General features: G+C 42.0%; 1 protein-coding gene and 1 pseudogene across 1 annotated transcript in view; both read right to left on the bottom strand.

Annotated features, from left to right (window-relative positions):
• The window catches only part of CD247 (CD247 molecule), a 78,028-nt gene extending 64,884 nt beyond the window's left edge, over nt 1–13,144 (bottom strand). Inside the window, exon 1 of the mRNA XM_027086433.1 lies at nt 13,002–13,144. Within this exon, the coding sequence (XP_026942234.1) occupies nt 13,002–13,059 (58 nt within the window). The 5' untranslated portion in view covers nt 13,060–13,144. The remainder of the gene's footprint in view (nt 1–13,001) is intronic.
• Nucleotides 177–7,997, bottom strand: LOC113609270 (heterogeneous nuclear ribonucleoprotein A3 pseudogene; annotated as a pseudogene).
• Nucleotides 13,145–21,332: the final 8,188 nt, after the last annotated feature.

The raw sequence follows: 21,332 nt of genomic DNA, 5'->3' as shown, positions 1-21,332 counted from the left end.
TGTGTGTGTGTGTGTGTGTGTGTGTGTGTGTGTGTGTGTGTGTGTGTTTAGCTTTCTTTTTGCCTGTCCACTGTCTGCCTTGCTCCTGACAGGATTCTGGGAGGAGTGCTGACTTTATTTTCTCCCAGAGGCTGCAGGAGAGTAGTCCTGTGAACCAAGGCCCTCAGACAGCCTGTTGTCTTGTAGGTGGGCAGGTCAGGGCCTGTGGCATTAACGGGCAAAAAACTTAAAAACAATGGGACCTTGATCAAATGAGGCTCCCCTGCAGCATCAACTGTCCCTATCCGGGGTTTCCTCACGGTAGGGATGACCCAGTGCTTTTTTGCACCTCCTGAAATAGTTGAAGGCTGTCCCCCTGCTCATGGAAGTGGCCAGTCTGCCACCGTCAGGGCCTCATGGCTAGGATGAACTAACATGGTCCAGCCAGCCGCAGCCCTCTTGCAGTTGCCATTCCAATGTGAGGCCGCGTTCCACACACCTGAGACCCAAGTGCCCAGCTCAGGAAACACCATTCCTTTACAACAGGGCAGCCTGGCGGCCCAGAGGAACGATAGCTGGAGCGAGAATCAAAAGTCCTGGGTTCAAGAGCTGACTCTGCTACATGACATTTGGCTGATTTATTGATCTCTTGGACCACCATTTCTTCCCTGGTAAAATCCAGAAGTAAAACTTGAAGGTGTCTATCCTTTCCAGCTCATATATTCCGTGATTCTGTCACACCAGGGCAAGGTCACAGAACATCTTTGGGTCACAGAAAATCTTTCCCAAGAGGCTCCGTCTACTGTTCTTATCACTGAAAGTACAACTCACTGACAGCATCCCCCATGCCCACCTCTGCTAATCACAATATTACCACAGGCCCCTTCTGATTACGAAGTAGTTACACTACATGAGAGGTGCGTTCCTGATGATTCTGCAAAATTCAAGTTAATTTCTCACAGGAATAAATACAAAATCAGAGTCACATTATTGTAAATAGTGCAGATAAATTGAGACCTTATTAAGTTTTTGTATTGCATTAGTTTGAATTTACGTAATTCAAAACCCCATTACATGTGATTTGTATATTCCCTTGGAAAGGATTTTTTAAAAACCTTCAGGGAAAAGGAATGAAGGTGATGGGAGAGAAAGATAATGTCATAGGGTCAAACTTGGAGAAAGACCATGGGTTTGAAGGAACTCTACGCGGAAAGCATCCAGGACGATAGAGAGGACTCCCTAGAGAGGACCCAGTGGCACAATACCTGCTTCCTTGGGTGATCATTCTGCACTGAATCTGAGATGATTAGCCAGTTTTGAGGTTAGATTTCTTTCTTTTTTAAGTTGAAATTACTCTAGGCTTGAATGCTGCTGCAAAATATTCCACCCCAAATTTTTAAATCCCGCAGCAGCCAAATCCTCTGTTTATCCCTTGGCACAGAGGAGCCATTTTGTGCTCTTCAAAATGGCTGACAGGAATTTTCTGAGGAAGCTATGGTCTGAAACCAACCAGCAATTAGATCGGCTTTGAGTCTGAGGCTTTCTGTTTACAGCCATAGCTAGAGACAAACAGATGTGTTTTTTCCAAACTAAAGAAATCAAGAAATTGTCATGAATATAAAAAACGGCTCTCCAAACCTTCCCTTTCACATCCTCTCCACTGGCCATTTTGGATTGCAAGAGTTTGTGATTATAACTTGATTCACAATCCGGTTTTGGTTTCCAAGTACCTCCCTCTCCAAGATGAAATTACAAAGCTTTGAAAATTAGAGGCACCCTTCCCCTCACCCCAGAGAGCTATTCCTGACAAGATACTCTGTTGAAATGGAAGGAATTGCTTTATAGCGGCCTCCCTTGTGGAATTATGGATGGGAACATTTAACAATACAGCATTTGCAATGGGCAGGTGAGAGCTGGCCAAGTTTTTAAAGGGGATTTCACAGGCCAGGTCAGCAGGGAGATGGATGGGTGAGCTGCGGTGGATACAATTATTTGACTTTCTGAGCTGTTCTTTTGAAGCCTCTACACTTAATAGAAAGAAAAATAATAAGCCTCTTTGCCAACCTTTTGTAGCTCAATCTTTATTGTTCCCACCGAAATCCAAAGAAAACAGACAAGATTCATTTTGTCCAGAAAGCATTTGTGTATTTTATATAGGTCTGGGTTTTGAAGCATTGATAGTGAAGTGGGAGGAAAGACAAAGATTTCTCTCTAATCTGAAGAAATCAAAGGGGGGAATTTCTGAAGCTCTCTAGCCTAGTTCAAAATAGTCTTGGTTGGTATCTCCTGATATACGCCTCCTTTGCTACTGAACTCAGCATGGAAATTAGCACAGGCTCACAAAACGATGAAAATTAGACCAGACCGTAAAGAAGCAAGCCTGTAAGGAAATTAAGACTTTTTCATAAAACCTGAGAACACGACCTACAGAACTAGGGAAGCTTTCTTTTACCTGTGGGCTCTCAATCACTCAACATCCATCTCCAAGACACTGGCCTCATCAGTGCACTGGTTGGGCCAACCAGCTACAGAATTGTTTGTTCTCCTTGGGGCACAAGAGAAGTGCTTGGTAAATATTTACTCATTGATAAATCAAGTGGTTTACGAGATGACTTGTTTTATTTTTGTTTAAGTTAAAAATTCCTTAATTTTTATTCCTGCTACCACTATCACAATTTACAAGATAATATACCTGATGTAAGGAAATGAAAAAGACAAATCTATAAGACATGAAAGACCTCAGGAATGTACATCTAATTGACACTACATTGCAGTAACCAATAGCTGCACTTTTTGCAAATTGTGGCTATGACAGTCCTGAACAAGAAGTTTTCCTGTTTAAGCTGCGATAACTTTTCTGACTACAGATGCTTGTTCCTTCTGTAGCACATTTTTACAGTTCCTCTAATGCACTTGGGACGACTGCCTCACAGCAACCTGCAGCTTTCCTGATGACTCTTCACCCTCTCCTGCTGAGAACTTCAACGCTTTTCTGCTGAGTTTTTAGAACCTTCTGATTCCATGCCCACCCCTCCACTACCAGATCCATAACCACCAACACAGGGACTGCTCAAGCTTCTTCCACCAAAACTGCCCCCCTTCATGGGCCCATAATTTGATTACATAATTTGTTCACTATAATTTCCAAAATCATTATAGTATCCTCCACTACCATAGTTACCACCACCAAAATGTCCTCCTTCATTATAATCATCATATCCTCTGCCACCGCTAGCATTTCTACCACCTTGGTTTGCATATCCTGGTCCACCACCACGTTAGCCTCCTCTAAGGCTATAACCAGGACCATCACAATAGTTGCCACCATCACCTCCAGATCCATGATATCCACCGTCATCCTGCTGCCACCACCTACCTCCACAACTACAGGCTCCTCTTCAGCCAGCGTGTCCTCCATGACCCATGAAGTTGCCACATCCACCTCTTTGCAATCCCACAGACCACACTTCTTGCTTAGAAAAGGTCTTTTTCACTTCACAGTTATGCCCCTTGAGAGTGTGGTGCTTCTGAACAACAGTTTTTATCAACTGTATCATGATCACCAAAAATCACAGAAGCAGATTTTCTCTTTTTTTTCCACTCTGCCTGTCTTCCATAACGTCTATGATTTCAATCTTGCTATACGTTTCAAAGTAGTCTTTCGAATTAACTTCTTCTGTATCTTCTTTAATACCACCAAGAACAATTTTCTTCACTGTTAGATGGACTCTACAGAAGCCTCTCTAGAAAGAGCTCTCTTTGGCTTCCCCACACACACATCAGCCTCGCGTGGTCCAGCACACGTTGCCGCATCCACCTCGCGCGACTACAAGAGCAGGTCACAAAACCAAAGGCCCTGGGATGTTTGGTTTGGGGGTCTCTCATCACCACACAGTCTGTGAGTGTGCCCCACTTCTCAAAATGTTCAGCGCTCGGACCACCAATGAACAGTTTTCTCAGTTGTGCTGGTTCCTTTGGATCGTGGCCATGGTGCTAAGATATGTATATTTCTAAGTACTTTAGCAAGAGCGGCAGATCAAGAAGTATTTTAAAGCAGCAAACTTTTTTTTTTTTAATTCATATTTTCAACTGGGTGTTGCGAAGAAAAGACAGGACACAGAAGTAAATTCTCGTCGCCTTAGAAAGGTCTGTAAGGCCTAAAAATGTGCCGTTTGCACCATTTTCTGCCAGGCACCTCCTCCCTTTTCCTTCCAGTTCCACGCTCTCTTTCCCAACAGAAGAGCAAGGCGGTCCTTGTGGGCAAATGTGCCATTCAGATGGTTTGAACAACCAGATATTAAAAATAACTATCAGTCTGGCGATACCAACTCTCGACAGCCAGAGTAGGTCACCACAAGCCACCTTATTGAATTGCTTATCTGTTCTGAGGGCAGGAAGAAAGAAAAGCATCAAATGTATTTTGACTCTTGTAGTCAAAACTCAGAGGATGGCCACTGTGGGAGGAACTGGTGAGAATTTGGGGAGCTGGTGACATTTTCTGCTGACGGGTACGTGTTCCTGAAACTCTGTGTGCTGGGCCTCCACTCTGAGAAGCGCTCACCGTAGGGAACTATTTGTGTTGGGTTTTTAACCTTGAGTTATGAGAACAACAATTTTCCACCTTCCTTTGTCACCTCAACGCTGGTAACAATGTCAACAGTGGGTCTGGGAGATCCCCAGGTATCTGGACGTCATTATAAGGGGAAGACAGGGTTTCCACAGGTCAGGGTGGGAGTAGGGTAGGCATTCTAAGTAGAGGGAACTGGGAGGAAGGTGGAAAGAAAGAAAGACAGCAGGCTTACTTGGGAGATGGCAGAGTTCTGAGGGCAGTTGGGAGACCTGAGACGTCTCTGCATCTGTGAAGAAGCTGCTCCCACGGCTCCATGATCCTAGAGATTCTAGCTTGGACAGAAGTTTTCTTGACTCCCTTCTGCACAGAATGCCTGGAATGGGCTCAGTGAAATCTCAGCCCTGCCATTCTCCTGCCTAGCTCGCCAGTTCTAAGCTCAAGCAATGTTTGCCCTTCCTTCTACAGAGCTGTCCTGCTGCCACCATCCTCCTCTTAAATGCACACATTATACACAGAAAGCCACTCACTGGTGCACACAGAAAGACTTACCTGCAGACTCAAGACACGTCCATCTGCATACAAACAGGCGCACACACAATGCACCCACACGCTGGGACACACTGGAACACGTGCACAAACACACAGCCTCACATACACCTTCACATGCACACTGGGGCACAGGCATCTGTACCCCCAGCAGAGCACACAGGTAAACACACACCAGCACATGTGCGTGCCACACCCGCGCCGAGCTATAACCCACAGGACGGGGCCTGGGCACAGGCTGGTCCCACGCTGCAGCCCCCGTTCAGCGCCTTCTCCCGGGAGCACGCTGCTCTGGCCAGTCTGCCTCCCACAGCTTCAGATCAAAAGCCCCCGCCCCACCCCCAGGCTGTCTCTTCTACTCTGCCTGTAATACCTCCTCCCTCCAAGCCTCCACTGCCACTCCCAGCCCGCATGAGGAAAAGGCAGGCCTAACTCAGGGCCGACATTCACATGATGGCTTCGAGCCAGTGCAACATCTCATGCTGGGGACCTGGTGAAATGAAGGAACACACAGCTGACTTTCTAGTATCTACAGCGACAGAGAGAAGTGGTGATTTGTTTAATCCTAAATAGTCGTGTTGGTTTGTGTTCTGAGCCATCTTCCCCAACTCCAGGGTTTGGCAAAGGCAATGCACCTATAACCCAGCAGCCCTGCAAATAGCTGGAGAACCTCTCAGAGACTTCTCCTTTCCCAGCCCTCCTCCCAGTCAGCTTGGGGAGCAGCCCCACTAAGAGCCACTGATATTCACATCTGGCAATTTAATGCTTCTGCCCCGAGCATCAGATTTCTTATCTTGGTTTGCTTTGCTCCAGTCAACAGCAAAAGGGTTTGCACTCCCTGGGCTCAGTCCAGGCAGATGCAAGTGGACTCAAGGCTAAAATCTGACATAAGAAATTAAGAACTGAGGGCTTTCCTGGTGGCGCAGTGGCTAAGAATCCGCCTGCCAATGCAGGGGACACGGGTTCGAGCCCTGGTCCGGGAAGATCCCACATGCTGCAGAGCAACGAAGCCCGTGTGCCACAACTACTGAGCCTGTGCTCTAGAGCCCACGAGCCACAACTACTGAGCCCACGTGCCACAACTACTGAAGCCCGCACGCCTAGAGCCCCTGCTCCGCCACAAGAGAACACAACGAAGAGTAGCCGCTGCGTGCCACAACTAGAGAGAGCCCGTGTGCAGCAACGAAGACCCAACGCAGCCAAAAATAAATAAATAAATAAATAAAATTTATGAAAAACAAAAAAGAAATTAAGAATTGATTACAGATATTTGTCATTTAAAGGTAATTCTCCCACTCCTTGAGGATTTATATAAAAAAACAAATCTCAACCCAGCATCTGTGTGTAATAGTGTGCTATTCTTTCAGAAAACCTCACCCCACAAAACCTTACACCCTGTATGAAGATACATTCTTACCAAACAGATTGGTTAACGGCTACTATTTAGGATCAAGTCTTCTCAAATATGATTTAATTTACACTTTGATTTACACATTTGAGTTCCACCTATGCATAACGTGGTTGGCGGGGGAGAGGACGGGGGGCGGTACCTGCACGCACAGAAAGGGGCCGGTCCCTCTCAAGAAAAGCTCCAAAATAGGTATATTTTATTCAGAGCAAAACAGAAAATATGGATTTTACCAATTGGGGAGAAAATGATTTCAGAACTGTAATAATAGGCCAGAGAAAAATGCAATTCTATATTAACAACCAAATACTTCATACTCAGCAGAAAAACATATTTAAATGAGAATATTCAGCATCCAAACAATTATTTCTTCAGAAATTGAGAGGAAAATCATAATACGTGCTTACTAAGGGGAAATACCTTCAAAAATCTGCCTCAGAATTCAGTCATCTGATGTATAATACTGCAAATTGACAGCAGGCCTGGTAGACAGGCTGCATAGAACATTCGAGAGCACATTCCTTGAACAAGGGATCAGAGAAACAGTGTTCGGAGCCTGGTTCTACTCTGAAGCGAGTCACCAAACCTCTGAACCTCATTTTCTTTGTTTATAAAAAGAGAATCTTAAAATCAATACTTTTTCTGCTACTTGCCATTGGATGGTTATGAATGAAGGTGCTGGAAAGCATTTTGTAAACATAAAGGGACGACTGTACGAACAGAACGGTGGTCTGGACCAGCGAGGATCCTGCCTGTCCTTGTTTGAATGCTTTCTATTTATTTTTTTCCCCTTGAGCCTGCAAATTAGTTGCTGAGTAGCACAAATCATAACAGGCAACCAAAGCGGACAGTGGAAGCTCCTAACATTTCCACCACTGCAGTTTAGCTGTTTCAGACCTCAATTTGCTTTCTCTTCAAGTCAGTGCTCACCAACAAAGTCCTCGTGTGGCCATAAATCTGCATCCGACGCACAATCATAAGGGACAAGGCAGAAAATGTTAGAATCCGTCCTTGGATTTTTCGCAACGGAGGCTCCCACTGGAGAGTTAAAAATATTGTGGTAAGGGGGAAGTCCGGATTTTTTTTTTAAGTTTTAAGTTTATTGTTTATTTGGAGCTTCAGGGAAGAATGAAGTTTAGGTTCCTAATTCTACGAGCCAATACCAGTGGGGTGGGAGGCTAGGTAACTTAAACGTTCTTGAAAACTTGGTAATTACAAGACCATACGCAATTCATTTCACAGATGCGAAAACTAAAGAGATTCCTGCCCAAGTTTACTGCAATTTAGTGACAAGGGAAGACAAAGAAAGCATGTTAGTACCAGGGTTTCCACTTTCTTCCACTGGGAAAATGATATCCTTTATTTTGTAGGTTGGGAAACTGAGGCACACATGATAATGACTATTGCTTTTCGAGCACCTCTGGTGTGTAGGCACTTCCGAGCAGTATCTCCGCTCCACCGTGCTCTGCATGAGGTAGACATGGTTACCGCCATCTCACAGAGGAAGAAGGGGGCTCCGAAGGTAGGCAACTGGCCACAGATCAGGACTTGTATCCAGATCTTTCTGGTTCCACGGTCTCCTCTCTCCCTCCACCCTATCGCCTGCTCCAAAAAAGACAAGAAACACTTGCAGACGGTCAGAGAGTTAGGGGAAAAACTCTCTTTCCTTGACAGAAAAACTGTTTAGACTTCAACAGAAGTCTAAAGTATCCTGTGAAATGTTCCTTTACTTTAACCTATTACTTTAATTGTCAGCCCTGGAGAAATTAGCCCAAGGAAGTAATTCAAAAGAAATTTTAAAAGCTACAGATGTAAAGATTTTCTTGCAGCATTAGCTATAATAACAAAAATTAGAGACAGCCCAAATATCCAACAATAATGAAATAGTAAAGAAAATACGACGCATAAACTATGGACATTTACGTAGCGATTAGAAACAATCATGAAGGCTAAGTATCAAAAAAGATGCTCAGAATAAAATATTAAGGAAAAAAAGCCCTTGAAATTGTTTTTGTAATAACAACTATATAAAGATATTTAAACACTTATAAAAATACTGGAATGGAATATTTTTTAAATTTATAACTTCCTCTGATTTTATGATATTTTGGGTAAAATACCTCAAATTAAGAGAGAGAAAAAAAATGATAGCTAGTTGGGATATTTACTTAGTAGCTTAGACCAATTTGGACTATAATGATTAGATATCCTGCTTTTCTTTTTTTTCTTTCTATATTTTGAAGCAGTTGGGCAATTGAATGCGATGTATGCTATAATCCACAAACTCTTATTTTTCTCCTTGGTGCCTTTCATTAGTTTATTAATTCATTAGTTAATCTCCAACGGTGGTAGCCTTCTTTATTTTCTGCTTTTCCCTAGTGTTAAAGCCACGTCAGAAAAATGAGCATCTTTCTTTGTCTAATTCTCAAGATATAGTGGTAGTTGAATCATATGAAATTATCATTTTTGTAGGTCCCAAATAAATGAATATAGGAAATTTCATACGGTCCAACCAGAAAATTTTAACAACGGTAGGATTTTGTCTGAAACTGTCCTTGTAAATCATTTTGAATCCATCTGTTTACTCAAACTGCCCTGTCCCCTCCACCAGCTTAGTTTCTGTGTTTTTTTAAAGTACTTTGTTTAATGCTAAGTTCTCTAGAAGAAAGGTCCAAATAATGCCACTCCAATATACAACCCCCCTCCATAAACCATTAAAGTGAATTTAATCACATGGAAAGGTCTAGATTTCCTTCATTCACCCACCTTTCAATTCAGTCAACAAATATTTACTGCGCGTGATCTCTGCTCCAGGCACTATGCTAAGTGCTGGGACACAACCCTGAGCAAGACTGAAGCGTCTTTTCCCTCAGAAAACATAGATTGTGTTTGAGACTGGAAGGAATGGCTATGTATGTGCAGTGACTAAACTGACTGTTTTGTTTCAATTAACAGATCAAATGACTAGTTTGATTATTTTTTAACCAAATGGACTTTATGTTTGCTCAAATTGATTAAATCTACCGTCACTTTAATGTTAATAAGAACTAGCCCTGGCCCAAGCAGAGAAGAAATTTATTTTGAACTATCGTTGCTATTTATTTAATCAGTTAGCTGACCCATAGGTAAATAAGGCTCAGGAGAAAAAGGATTACAGAGTGTGTGTTTGGACAACTCTTAAGCAACACAGTTCCCTAACGGTGCCTGAATCCTTCAAAATAAAACAAAACACTGTGCCCAGGGATTCTTGAAAGTAAAAGTGTATATCCAGTAAAAAATTAAATCTAATTTTTTAAACACAAAGGCAAAAATAAAAAGAATTTTAAAATAAATTCAGCAGTGGTCATTCACCTAAACAAGAGTCGCCCAGCACCGTTTCTGGGGCACGTTTTGCCGCAGCAGATGTGTAAACAGGCCAGCAAATCTGAGAACCACCAAGGTAGAAAATGAAGTAGGTCATCTGGATGAGCAGAGCCAGATGACCAGAGGTCAAAATAAACCATTGGTGGAAACGCCATCGACGAAAAACTTTTCCTGGCATCACACAAAAGCTTCCCTCAAGCCCAGCTTCAAGCAGTTTAAGCAAAGGTCTGGTTTCGAGGAGTGCTCACTTAAATACCCTGGTCACTGTGCATCCACCACACCAACCGTTTGGCTGCAAATTCTGGATGGCCACCTTGACCAGTGATGACCAGGGGGGCTGTGCTCTAATTTGCTCCCCCTAACTACTTATATGTATTGTCAGTCATGTTTTCACTCTGGGGGAATATCCCTTACAGAATAAGTGTCTCAAAAAAATAGAAATGGTAGCTGTAATGCTCATCCTATGACCCAGCAAAGTTTTGATGCTTGTTCACAATTGGGCCCACCACTGGAAGGGATCACTGCTATGTTCCTGAGCTGTTACAGCTTTGCTCAGAAACCAAAAGAAGGATGAGCTGCATTTCAACAGATGGAGGAAGTGCCCAGTGCTGCTTTACAACACAATCGAGAGCAAATTAAGAATCCTAAACATGGGTTTCCATTTCCTGTCCCTGGATAATGAGAACAAGAAAACAGGCCAGGATGTAATAATTAATACAACTTTCACGTATTGATTGTTTAGTACATATCAGGCACATAACATTTACTTCTCATTTCCACAGCTCTGCAACGAAGGTTATTCTTACTTTAGAGGTGAGAAAACTGAGGCCCAGAGAGGTTAAGTAACTTGTCTAAGGTTGCACAGCTGGGAAATTGGCAGCAATGTGACTGGCCTGACTCTTCCCACGACACCTAGGAGCATGCATTTCCTGAGACTTTGTGTCAAAGCTGCATTTCCTTACAAAGGAAGGACCAAGGTCACACTGACCACTGTGAGGCAGGGAGTTAGAGGCACTGAGGAGTCGAGGGTTCTGCGGGCAGAAGTCTGCCCATGCCATTAGACACGCCATCTTAATCTCTTCCAGCCTCGGCTGACCGTCTTGGCAGACTCACCCAGGGAGACCTCCTCAGGTAGATGGACTGGGTCGTTATTTGCCGTGATCTTAATGATCTGGGCATTCGCAAGAAAGTGCAAATGGAAAAGTCTTAGTAAAAAGAAGATGCTTTAAAAGGGTTCGGGGATGAGTAACTTAACTGAGCAAGAAAAGAGGGAAGACCTCAACTCGAATTCCGTCAGTCAGCAGCCTTTCTTCCAAAGGAAATCACAGAGTGTGTCTTCTCAGCAACACGGGCGCCATTTATGGCCCTCGGTGTTAAAGGCCTCTCTAAGCCTCCCCAGCCTTCCCTCAACAGGGCTAGGACACTTTGGAAAACTTTTGTCCAGGAACCTTATCTAAAATTAGCTGAAATTTCAATCTCCACACCAGCAAAGCAAGTGGCATTGAAAGATGAATCTAAGGCTTTTCTTTCTGTGGAAATGGGGCATGGCCCCCATCTTGTCTTCTGGGTGGGGTTTTGTTTACCACTCCTGGCAGCCACCAGCACCCAAGCAGCTTTTATTTTCTCATCTAATTCCATTGCCCCAGCCTTGGCCCCAAGACCCAACACAAATAGACCCCTGAGGAAACTTCACATGGTAGAATTATCTACCAAGTGCCGTCCCCCGAACCTGAAGCCCAAGGTCTGAATCTACTGCTGTCAGCAGTTCCCTCTGAAGTCATTGAATTCACAGGCCATTTTGGCATCTTGGGTCCTCTTGTGCCCTGCACGCGAGGATGGGCTGCTCTGGGCTCGCCCTGGTGTTCTTACCTATGGCACTGCGTGACTCATACCCAAGAAGGCTTTTCTGAGAAGAGAGCTGTGATCTTACAGAAAACCCCGCAATTTCTTAGTCCTCGAAACCCCCGAGGTGCTAGGCGGCAGCTGTGCCACGTTCCCTGGCAGGAACAAAAGTGCCAATGGCCTTTCCTGCCCTCCCACCCTTGTCGCCAAACTCCCTCCCACACCGAGGTGAGCTGTCGAGTGGAGGAATGACATTGGTTTGTGACCACTCTCCTGGTTTCTTTAGATTCAAATACAGCTTGTCCCATATTTTGTAAAAAATGCCAGGATGCCAATGCCCAGAGTCCATTTTGTCTTCTTTTCACTTCTTCTTATTATCTGAGCTAGAAAACACGGTAAGGGTAAAAGGATTCTAGAAAAGCTGGACTCTAAGGGCTGGAATGAAGTGAGGAGTAGGTTCTCTTGTTGGTTGGTTGTTCCTCGTGGTGGCTACTTAACAAGTCACATCCTCTCATCTGTCCCCTACATTCTGTCAGCATCTCTGGCTTTATGGCCTCAGACAGAGAGCTGCCTGAGGCAAGAGGCGGTGGGTTGTCACTGAGCCTGGATGGGTGTGTCATCAGGCAGCCCTTGGCTGTAGGGTACAGAGACAGCCAAGTCAGAGCTAAGCCTAGACACAGACCCTGAAGAAGGCCACTTCCCTCCTTCATTAACCCAGTCAGTCTCTGGCCCATCAAGGTGTTTCAGGTCAGCCAGGGCCACAGCCATGACCCTCTCTAACCAACAACAAATGCAATGGTTTTTGTTGGCGAAGGAAGAAGGAAAGGGGCTGAGTGACGGAGCCAGCAAGGGGGTGAAAGAAGAATACATAAAGACTAGAAAAGTGCCTCAGCATGAAACATGGCCTGGCTGACATTTTCTGGTCCCTCCCGGCTTCTGTTAAATACTCCCTCTCTTCTTGTCCACATGGGGCCTGCCTCAGTTTCTCCTCATCCTTTCCCCACCACAGACTTTTCTCTCTCTTTTTATCACTGGAAAAATCCATACTTTGCACAGGTGTGTTTTCGAGCAGCTGGCTCTGAGCTGATGCCCAGCCTGGCCTTAATGAGGCAGATGCCTGCACCAAGCCGGACCCTCCCCGCTCAGCTGCTCATTGATTTGGGGAGGGCAGGGTTTAAAGGAGACACTGGCGCCTCACCAGCCCTCGGCTATCTCCCTCCACCCCCGACACACACGCACAAAGGGTTCCAAAAAGTTCCTTGCCATCGATACATCCGATACATCCGGCCTTACCTGTAACTGGGAAGTGTGCCTGCAGGGTGGCCACCGTAACAAGCGCCATCCACTTCATCTTGTCCTTCCCCAGGATGGTGCCTGGGGGCAGAGGCCGAGGCAGCCGTGACTGGAAGAAGAAGAGAAAAGCAGTCTCTTTGGCTGCAGCCTCCTCAGGAAGTGGAGGACGATGGGGCCTTTGAGAAGGCACCTGCCAGCAGGGCCAGGAAACTCATACTCCTCCTTTCGGTTCACAGGCAGGAAGCTCTGGAGGTTTGAGGGTTTGAGGGGGGGGCGGTGTATGTGCACACATGTAGGCGAGTGTGTGTCTGTCTGAATTTTTGCTTTTTTTCTCACTTAACTGTTGTTTTATTTTCCTTTTTTCCTAATTTTTATCTAACTCCTATCTTGATTGGTGAAGTCAATCCCTAGGCAACTACAAGTTCCCAGGGCACGTAAGAACATTCGCCGCTTTCCTAGATTCGTGTATTTTATGGCGGTTGGTAAGATGACAGAGCTCTGGCTTCAGAGTCAGGCGAAATGGAGAGACAGAATACTTGGGCCATAGTGCCATCTCTGCTACCTACCTGCTGTGCAGCCTTGAGTAAGTCACTCAGCATCTCTAGACCTCAGCGTCCTTACCTATAATGCCAAGTGTTGGAGTAGATCTGAGGTTGCAGATCTGAACTTGGCCTGAATTTGGACCATAGAAAATACTATAGCTCACGTAATACTTCAAACACTCTTGTTAGTTGTCAGCATCTAAACATTAGACTAATTTACAATAAGAAAAAAAGATTAATACCAAGAAATAAACTTGATAGAAAGTGTAAGATCTATGTGAAACAAACTTTAAAGTGTTACTGAAGAATACAGAAAGGACTTGGGTAAATGGAAAGGTGTATCCTGGTCTTTGATAAAAATCTCCCTTTTAAGAAGACCATGATTCTCTCTAAATTTTTTAAAAATTTTTATTTTATTTATTTATTTATTTGGCTGTGTCAGGTCTTAGTTGTGGCACGTGGGATATTTGTTGCAGCATGCGGGAACTTTTGTTGTGGCACATGGGCTCAGTAGTTGTGGCGTGTGGGCTTAGTTGCCCATGGCACACGGTATCTTAATTTCCTGACCAGGGATTGAACTCATGTCCCCAGAATCAGAAGGTGGATTCTTAACCACTGGACCACCAGGAAAGTCCCGCTCTCTAAATTAATCAACCCATCCCTCGACAAATGCCAACAAAAGTTTTAGAACAAGATAATCTGGGTCCAAAGTTTATATGAAAAAATTAATGTACAAAAATAGCCAGGACACCAAAAAAGCACAAGCAATCAAAGAAAAAATAGGTAAATTGGACTTCCTCAAAATTTAAAACTTTTGTGCATGAAGGACACTATCAACAAAGTGAAAAGACAATCCATAGAAAAAATATTTCCATATCATATATTGATAAGGGTATAGTATTCAGAATATAAAAATAACTCCTACAACTAAACTAGAAAAAAAAATAAGGAAAAATCTGCCAAAGATCTGAATAGATATTTCTCCAAAGAGATATACAAATGGCCAATAAGCACATGAAAACTTGCACAATATCTTTGGTCATTAGGGAAATGCAAATCAAAAACTATAGTGAACTATTACTTCACACACACTAAGACAGCTAAAATTTAAAGACACAAGGTGTTGGTAAGGATGTGAAGAAATTGGAACTCTTGTACATTGCTGGAGGGAATGTGGAATAGCGAGGTCCCTGTGGAAAATGTGTGTGGCATTTCCTCAAGAAGGAGAAGTTACAACAGAAACCGCAGAAATACAAAGCATCCTAAGAGACTACTACAAGCAACTCTATGCCAATAAAATGGACAACCTGGAAGAAATGGACAAATTCTTAGAAAGGTATAACCTTCCAAGACTGAACCAGGAAGAAATACAAAATACGAACAGACTAATCACAAGTATTGAAATTGAAACTGTGATTAAAAATAGTTCAACAAACAAAAGTCCAGGACCAGATGGCTTCATAGGTGAATTGTATCAAACATTTAGAGAAGAGTTAACACCCATCCTTCTCAAACTCTTCCAAAAAAATTGCAGAGGAAGGAACGCTCACAAACTCATTCTATGAGGCCACCATCACCCTGATACCAAAACCAAACAAAGATACCACAAAAGAAGAAAATTACAGACCAATATCACTGATGAAGATGCAAAAATCCTCAACAAAATACTAGCAAACAGAATCCAACAACACATTAAAAGGGTCATACAACTTGATCAAGTGGGATTTATCCCAGGGATGCAAGGATTCTCCAATATATGCAAAGCAATCAATGTGATACACCATATTAACAAATTGAAGAATAAAAACCATATGATCATCTCAATAGATGCAGAAAAAGTTTTGACAAAATCAACACCCATTTATGATAAAAACTCTCCAGAAAGTGGGCATAGAGGGAATCTAACTCAACATAATAAAGGCCATATATGACAAACCCAAAGCAAACATCATTCTCAATGGTGAAAAACTGAAAGCATTTCTTCTAAGATCAGGAATGAGACAAGGATGTCCACTCTCACCACTATTATTCAACATAGTTTTGGCATGGCATGGCAATCAGAGAAGAAAAGAAATAAAAGGAATACAAATTGGAAAAGAAGAAGTAAAACTGTTTGCAGATGACATGATACTATACATAGAGAATCCTAAAGATGCCACCAGAAAACTACTAGAGCTAATCAATGAATTTGGTAAAGTTGCAGGATACAAAATTAATGCATAGAAATCTCTTGCATTCCTATACACTAATGATGAAAAATCTGAAAAGGAAATTAAGGAAACACTCCCATTTACCACTGCAACAAAAAGAATAAAATGCCTAGGAATAAACCTACCTAGGGAGACAAAAGACCTGTATGCAGAAAACTATAAGACACTGTTGAAAGAAATTAAAGGTGATACCAACAGATGGAGAGATATACCGTGTTCTTGGATTGGAAGAATCAATATTGTGAAAATGACTATACTACCCAAAGCAATCTACAGATTCAATGCAATCCCTATCAAATTACCAATGGCATTTTTTACGGAACTAGAACAAATCATCTTAAAATGTGTATGGAGCCACAAAAGACCCCAAATAGCCAAAGCAGTCTTGAGGGAATAAAACGGAGCTGGAGAAATCAGACTCCCTGACTTCAGACTATACTACAAAGCTACAGTAATCAAGACAATATGGTACTGGCACAAAAACAGAAATACAGATCAATGGAACAGGATAGAAAGCCCAGAGATAAACCAACACACCTATGGTCAACTAATCTATGACAAAGGAGGCAAAGATATACAATGGAGAAAAAATAGTCTTTTCAGTAAATGGTGCTGGGATAACTGGACAGCTACATGTAAAAGAATGAAATTAGAACACTCCCTAACACCATACACAAAAATAAACTCAAAATGGATTCAAGACCTAAATGTAAGACCGGACACTATAAAACTCTTAGAGGAAAACATATGAAGAACACTCTTTGACATAAATCACAGCAAGATCTTTTTTGATCCACCTCCTAGAGTAATGGAAGTAAAAACAAAAATAAACAAATGGGACCTAATGAAACTTAAAAGCTTTTGCACAGCAAAGGAAACTATGAACAAGACGAAAAGACAACCCTCAGATGTGAAAAAATATTTGCAAATGAATCAACGAACAAAGGATTAATCTCCAAAATACATAAACAGCACATGCAGCTCAATATTAAAAAAATGAACAACCCAATCCAAAAATGGGCAGAAGGCCTAAGTAGACATTTCTCCAAAGAGGACATACAGATGGCCAAGTAGCACATGAAAAGCTGCTCAACACCACTAGTTATTAGAGAAATGCAAATCAAAACTACAATGAGGTATCACCTCACACTAGTTAGAATGGGTATCATCAGAAAATCTACAAACAACGAATGCTAGAGAGGGTGTGGAGAAAAGGGACCCCTCTTGCACTGTTGGTGGGAACGTAAATTGATACAGCCACTATGGAGAACAGTATGGAGGTTCCTTAAAAAACTCAAAATAGAATTACCATACATATGACCCAGCAATCCCACTACTAGGCATATACTCAGAGAAAACCATAATTCAAAAAGACACATGCACCCCAATGTTCATTGCAGCACTATTTACAGTAGCCAGGTCATGGAAGCAACCTAAATGCCCATCGACAGAGGAAAGGATAAAGAAGATGTGGTACATATATACAATGGAATATTACTCAGCCATAAAAAGGAACGAAATTGGGTCGTTTGTAGAGATGTGGATGAATCTAGAGACTGTCATACAGAGTGAAGTAAGTCAGAAAGAGAAAAACAAATATTGCATATTAACACATATAAGTAGAACCTAGAAAAATGGTAGAGATGAACCAGTTTGCAGGGCAGAAATTGTGACACAGATGTAGAGAACAAACGTATGGACACCAAGGGGGGAAAGCGGTGGGGGGTGGGGGTGGGGGTGTGATGTATTGGGAGATTGGGATTGACATGTATACACTGATGTGTATAAAATGGATGACTAATAAGAACCTGCTGTATAAAAAAAATAAATAAAAGAGAATTCAAAAATTTTAAAAATAAATTTTTAAAAAAATCTCAGGAAATGATCTAATTGGCCCAGCTTGGGTCTTATGCTCACCTCTTGGATCAACCATTGTTTCCAGGGAGACAAGACAAGACTGGAGATAGGACACTATGATTAACAGCCCTACCAGAATCATTTGTCATAGAAGAAAGAAAGGGAAAGGATTCTGGGCATGTGTAAAACAATAGCTGTCCACTACTGCCAGCCTTGCTCTGGTGAGTGCAGTGGGATGGGGCTGGGACCTAGAGGAGGACACAGACAGGGTCAGGAGCTGAGAGAAAGTCCAGGTAGGACATAATGACCAGCAGCTGTGATTTGCTTGTGAGAAAGATCTGGCTATTCCTCATGATTGAATCTCTAGTTTTCAGTACACTTTCGATGGGTGGGTGAATGGGTGAATTGGTAACATCCAGGATGGCAGGAAGGCCAATACTGAGTAGGACGCTGCCTCAACTATTGAGAAGAACACAACAAGAGGAATCCAGAAACTGGTGGATGGAGCAGTTCCCAGGTTCCTGATCACCAGAGAAAGAAGCACAAAAGGAGGATTGGCTTCTGTCCTTGGGGTTTCCAGAGGCAGTCACTCCCAAGGTTTCTCTGGAGTGAGGAGCACTTCCCCATGCCTTGAGGACCCAGTGCATTCACCCAAGCCCTGCCCACCCCCTCTTCAGCTGACTGGTCTTGGACTGACAAGAAGCTGGAGGCCAGCACTTGTTTCCTGAGGGGTCTCCGTTGGAGCAGAAATGGCTGCCAATCCCTGCAGGACCCCACCCAAACACCTACGTGGGACCTCATCTTTGCCGCCTCACCATGCTGTACCCAAAACTTATTTACCTCATAACTGTAAGTTTGTAACCTTTGACCAAAATCTCCCTTTTTCTCCCACCCCCAAGCCCCTGGTAACCACCATTCTGCTCTGTTTCTATAAGTTCAGCTTTTTTAGATACCATATGTAAATGATATCAAATAACATTTGTCTTTCTCTGGGTGACTTATTTCACTTAGCCTAATGCCCTCAAGTTCCATCCATGTTTTAACAAATGGCAGAATGTCCTTGTTTCTCATGGTTGAATAATATTCCATTGTGTATATATACCACATCTTCTTTATCCATTCACCTGTTGGCAGACACTTAAGTCTTTTCTGTCTTGGCTATTGTAAATAATGCTGCAATGAACGTGGAACTGTAGATATTTCTTCAAGATCCTGATTTCATTTCTTTCAGATATATAACTAGAAGTGTGACTGCTGGATCAGATGGTAGTTCTATTTTTAATTCTTTGAGGGACCTCCATACTGTTTTCCATAGTGGCTGCACCAATTTACTTTCCCACCAATAGTGTATGAGGGTTTCCTTTTCCCCACATCTTTGCCAACATTTGTTATCTCTTGTCCTTTTGAAAATAGCCATTCTAACATGTGTGAGGTGATCTATTGTGGTTTTGATTTGCATTTCCCTGATGATTAGTGATATTGAGCATCTTTTCCTGTACCTGTTGGTCATTTGTATGTCTTCTTTGGAAAAAATTTATCTGGTTCCTTTGCCCATTTTGAAATCAGGTTCTTTGGTTTCTTTACTGTTGAATTTTATGAGTTCCTTATATATTCTGGATATTAACGCCTTTTCAGACATATGATTTGCAAATATTTTCTCTCATTCCATAGGTTGCCTTTTCATTTTCCTGATTGTTTCTTTTGCTGTGTAGAAGCTTTTTAGATTGATGTCCAATCTGTTAATTTTGCTTTTGTTGCTTGGGCTTTTGGTGTCATATCCAAAAAATTGTTGCCAATACCAATGTCAAGGAGATTTTTCCCTATGTTTTTCTTCTAGAAGTATTATGGTTTCAGGTCTTCTACTTAAGTCTTTAATCCATTTCAAGTTAATTTTAGTGAGTGGTGTAAGTGGGGTTCAATTTCATTCCTTTGCATCTGGTTATCCAGTTTTCCCAACACTATTTGTTGAAGAAACTATTCTTTCCCATTGAATATTCTTGGCACTCTTAAATATTAGTTGACTGTATATATATATATATATATATATATAGAGAGAGAGAGAGAGAGAGAGAGAGAGAGAGAGAGAGAGAGAGTTTATTTCCAGGCTCTTGATTTTGTTCTAATTTTTTTTTTTAAAAACAGCTCTTAGTTTCATTGATCTTTTCTATTGTTTTTCTGTCTCTATTTCATTTATTTCTGCTCTGCTCTTTGTGGTTTTCTTCCTTCTGATAACTTTGGCTTCTTTTTTCTGGTTCCTTGAGATGTAAAGCTTGGTTGTTTATTTGAAATTTTTCTTATTTTTTAATGTAGGTATTTATCACTATAAACTTCCTTTCTTTATTTTTCTGTGCCACTTGGCTTGCAGGATCTTAGTTCCCCAACCAGGGCTTGAACCTGGGCCATGGCAGTGAAAGCTCTGAGTCCTAACCACTGGACTGCCAAGGAATTCCTAAATCTCCCTCTTACAACTGCTTTTGCTGCAACCCATGACTTTTGTTATATTGTGTTTCCATTTTCTTTGCTTCAAGATATATTTAAAAATTTTTTTCTTTGACCCATTGTGTGATCAGAAGTGTGTTGTTTAGTTTACACATTTTGTGAATTTTCCAGTTTTCCTCCTGTTGTTAATTTCTACTTTCATACCGTTGTCATCAGAAAAGATACTTGGTATAATTTTGGCCTTCTTACAGTTGCTAAGACCTTCTTACAGTTGCTAAGTTGTTTTGTGACCTATCATGTGATCTATCCTGAAGAATGTATCATCCCACTCTCCCCCTGCCTGTAAAATTTCTGCTAAGAAATCTACTGACAGCCTTATGGGGTTCCCTTGTAAGTTACAAGCTTCTTTTATCTTGCTGCTTTTGAGATTCTCTTTTTGTCCTTGAATTTTTACAGTTTTATTTTAATGTGTTTTCGAGAATACCTCTTTGAATTTGATGATCTATGAGCTTCATAAACTTGGATTTTTCAATTCTCTCTCCAGATCTGGAAAGCTCTCAGCCATTATTTCTTTAAATAATCTTTCTGCTCCCTTCTCCCCCTCTTCTCCTTCTGTGACTCCAATAATTTGCAAATTGTTTCTTTTAATGGTATCCCATAGATCACATAGACTTTCTTCACTATTTTTTCATTCTTTTTCCTTTCTCCTCCTCCTACTGGATAATTTCAAAGTTCCTCTCTTCTAACACACAGATTCGTTTTTCTGCTTGACTCATTCTGCTGTTGATGTTTTCCATTACATTTTTCATTCATTGTATTTTTCAGCTCCAGAATTTTATTAAATTTATAAATAATAAATAACATAATAAAATTTATAAATAATTTATAAAAATTATTTCTATCTCTTTGTTATACTTCTCATTTTGTTCATGTATGATTTTCCTGATTTTGTTGAATTGCCCTTCCGTGTTTTCTTATAGCTCAATGAGAGCTATAAGAAAAACTTAAAATAGCTGTTTTGAATTCTTTATTCAGTAACTCACAATCTCCATGTCTTTAGGATCCACACTGGAAGATTACTGTAATCCTTTGGTGGTGTCATGTTTTTCCTTGGTTTTTCATGTTCCTTGAAGTTTTGTGTTGCTCTCTTCACATTTGAAGTAGCAGTCACCTCCTCCAGTCTTTACTAATTACCTTTGGGAGAGAAATATCTTCCATCAGCACTGCTAGGGATGCTGAGGCTTTCTCAGACCTTCCATGGATATGCCTGTTCCTTGCTCCTT

This window comes from Aethalodelphis obliquidens, unplaced genomic scaffold (genome assembly GCF_003676395.1).
Source record: "Aethalodelphis obliquidens isolate GAN/ISIS:26980383/991018 unplaced genomic scaffold, ASM367639v1 scaffold55, whole genome shotgun sequence".
Taxonomy (NCBI): Eukaryota; Metazoa; Chordata; class Mammalia; order Artiodactyla; family Delphinidae; genus Aethalodelphis; species Aethalodelphis obliquidens.
The sequence above is the reverse complement of the archived record's forward strand: the minus strand, read 5'-3'. Positions and strand labels throughout refer to the sequence as shown.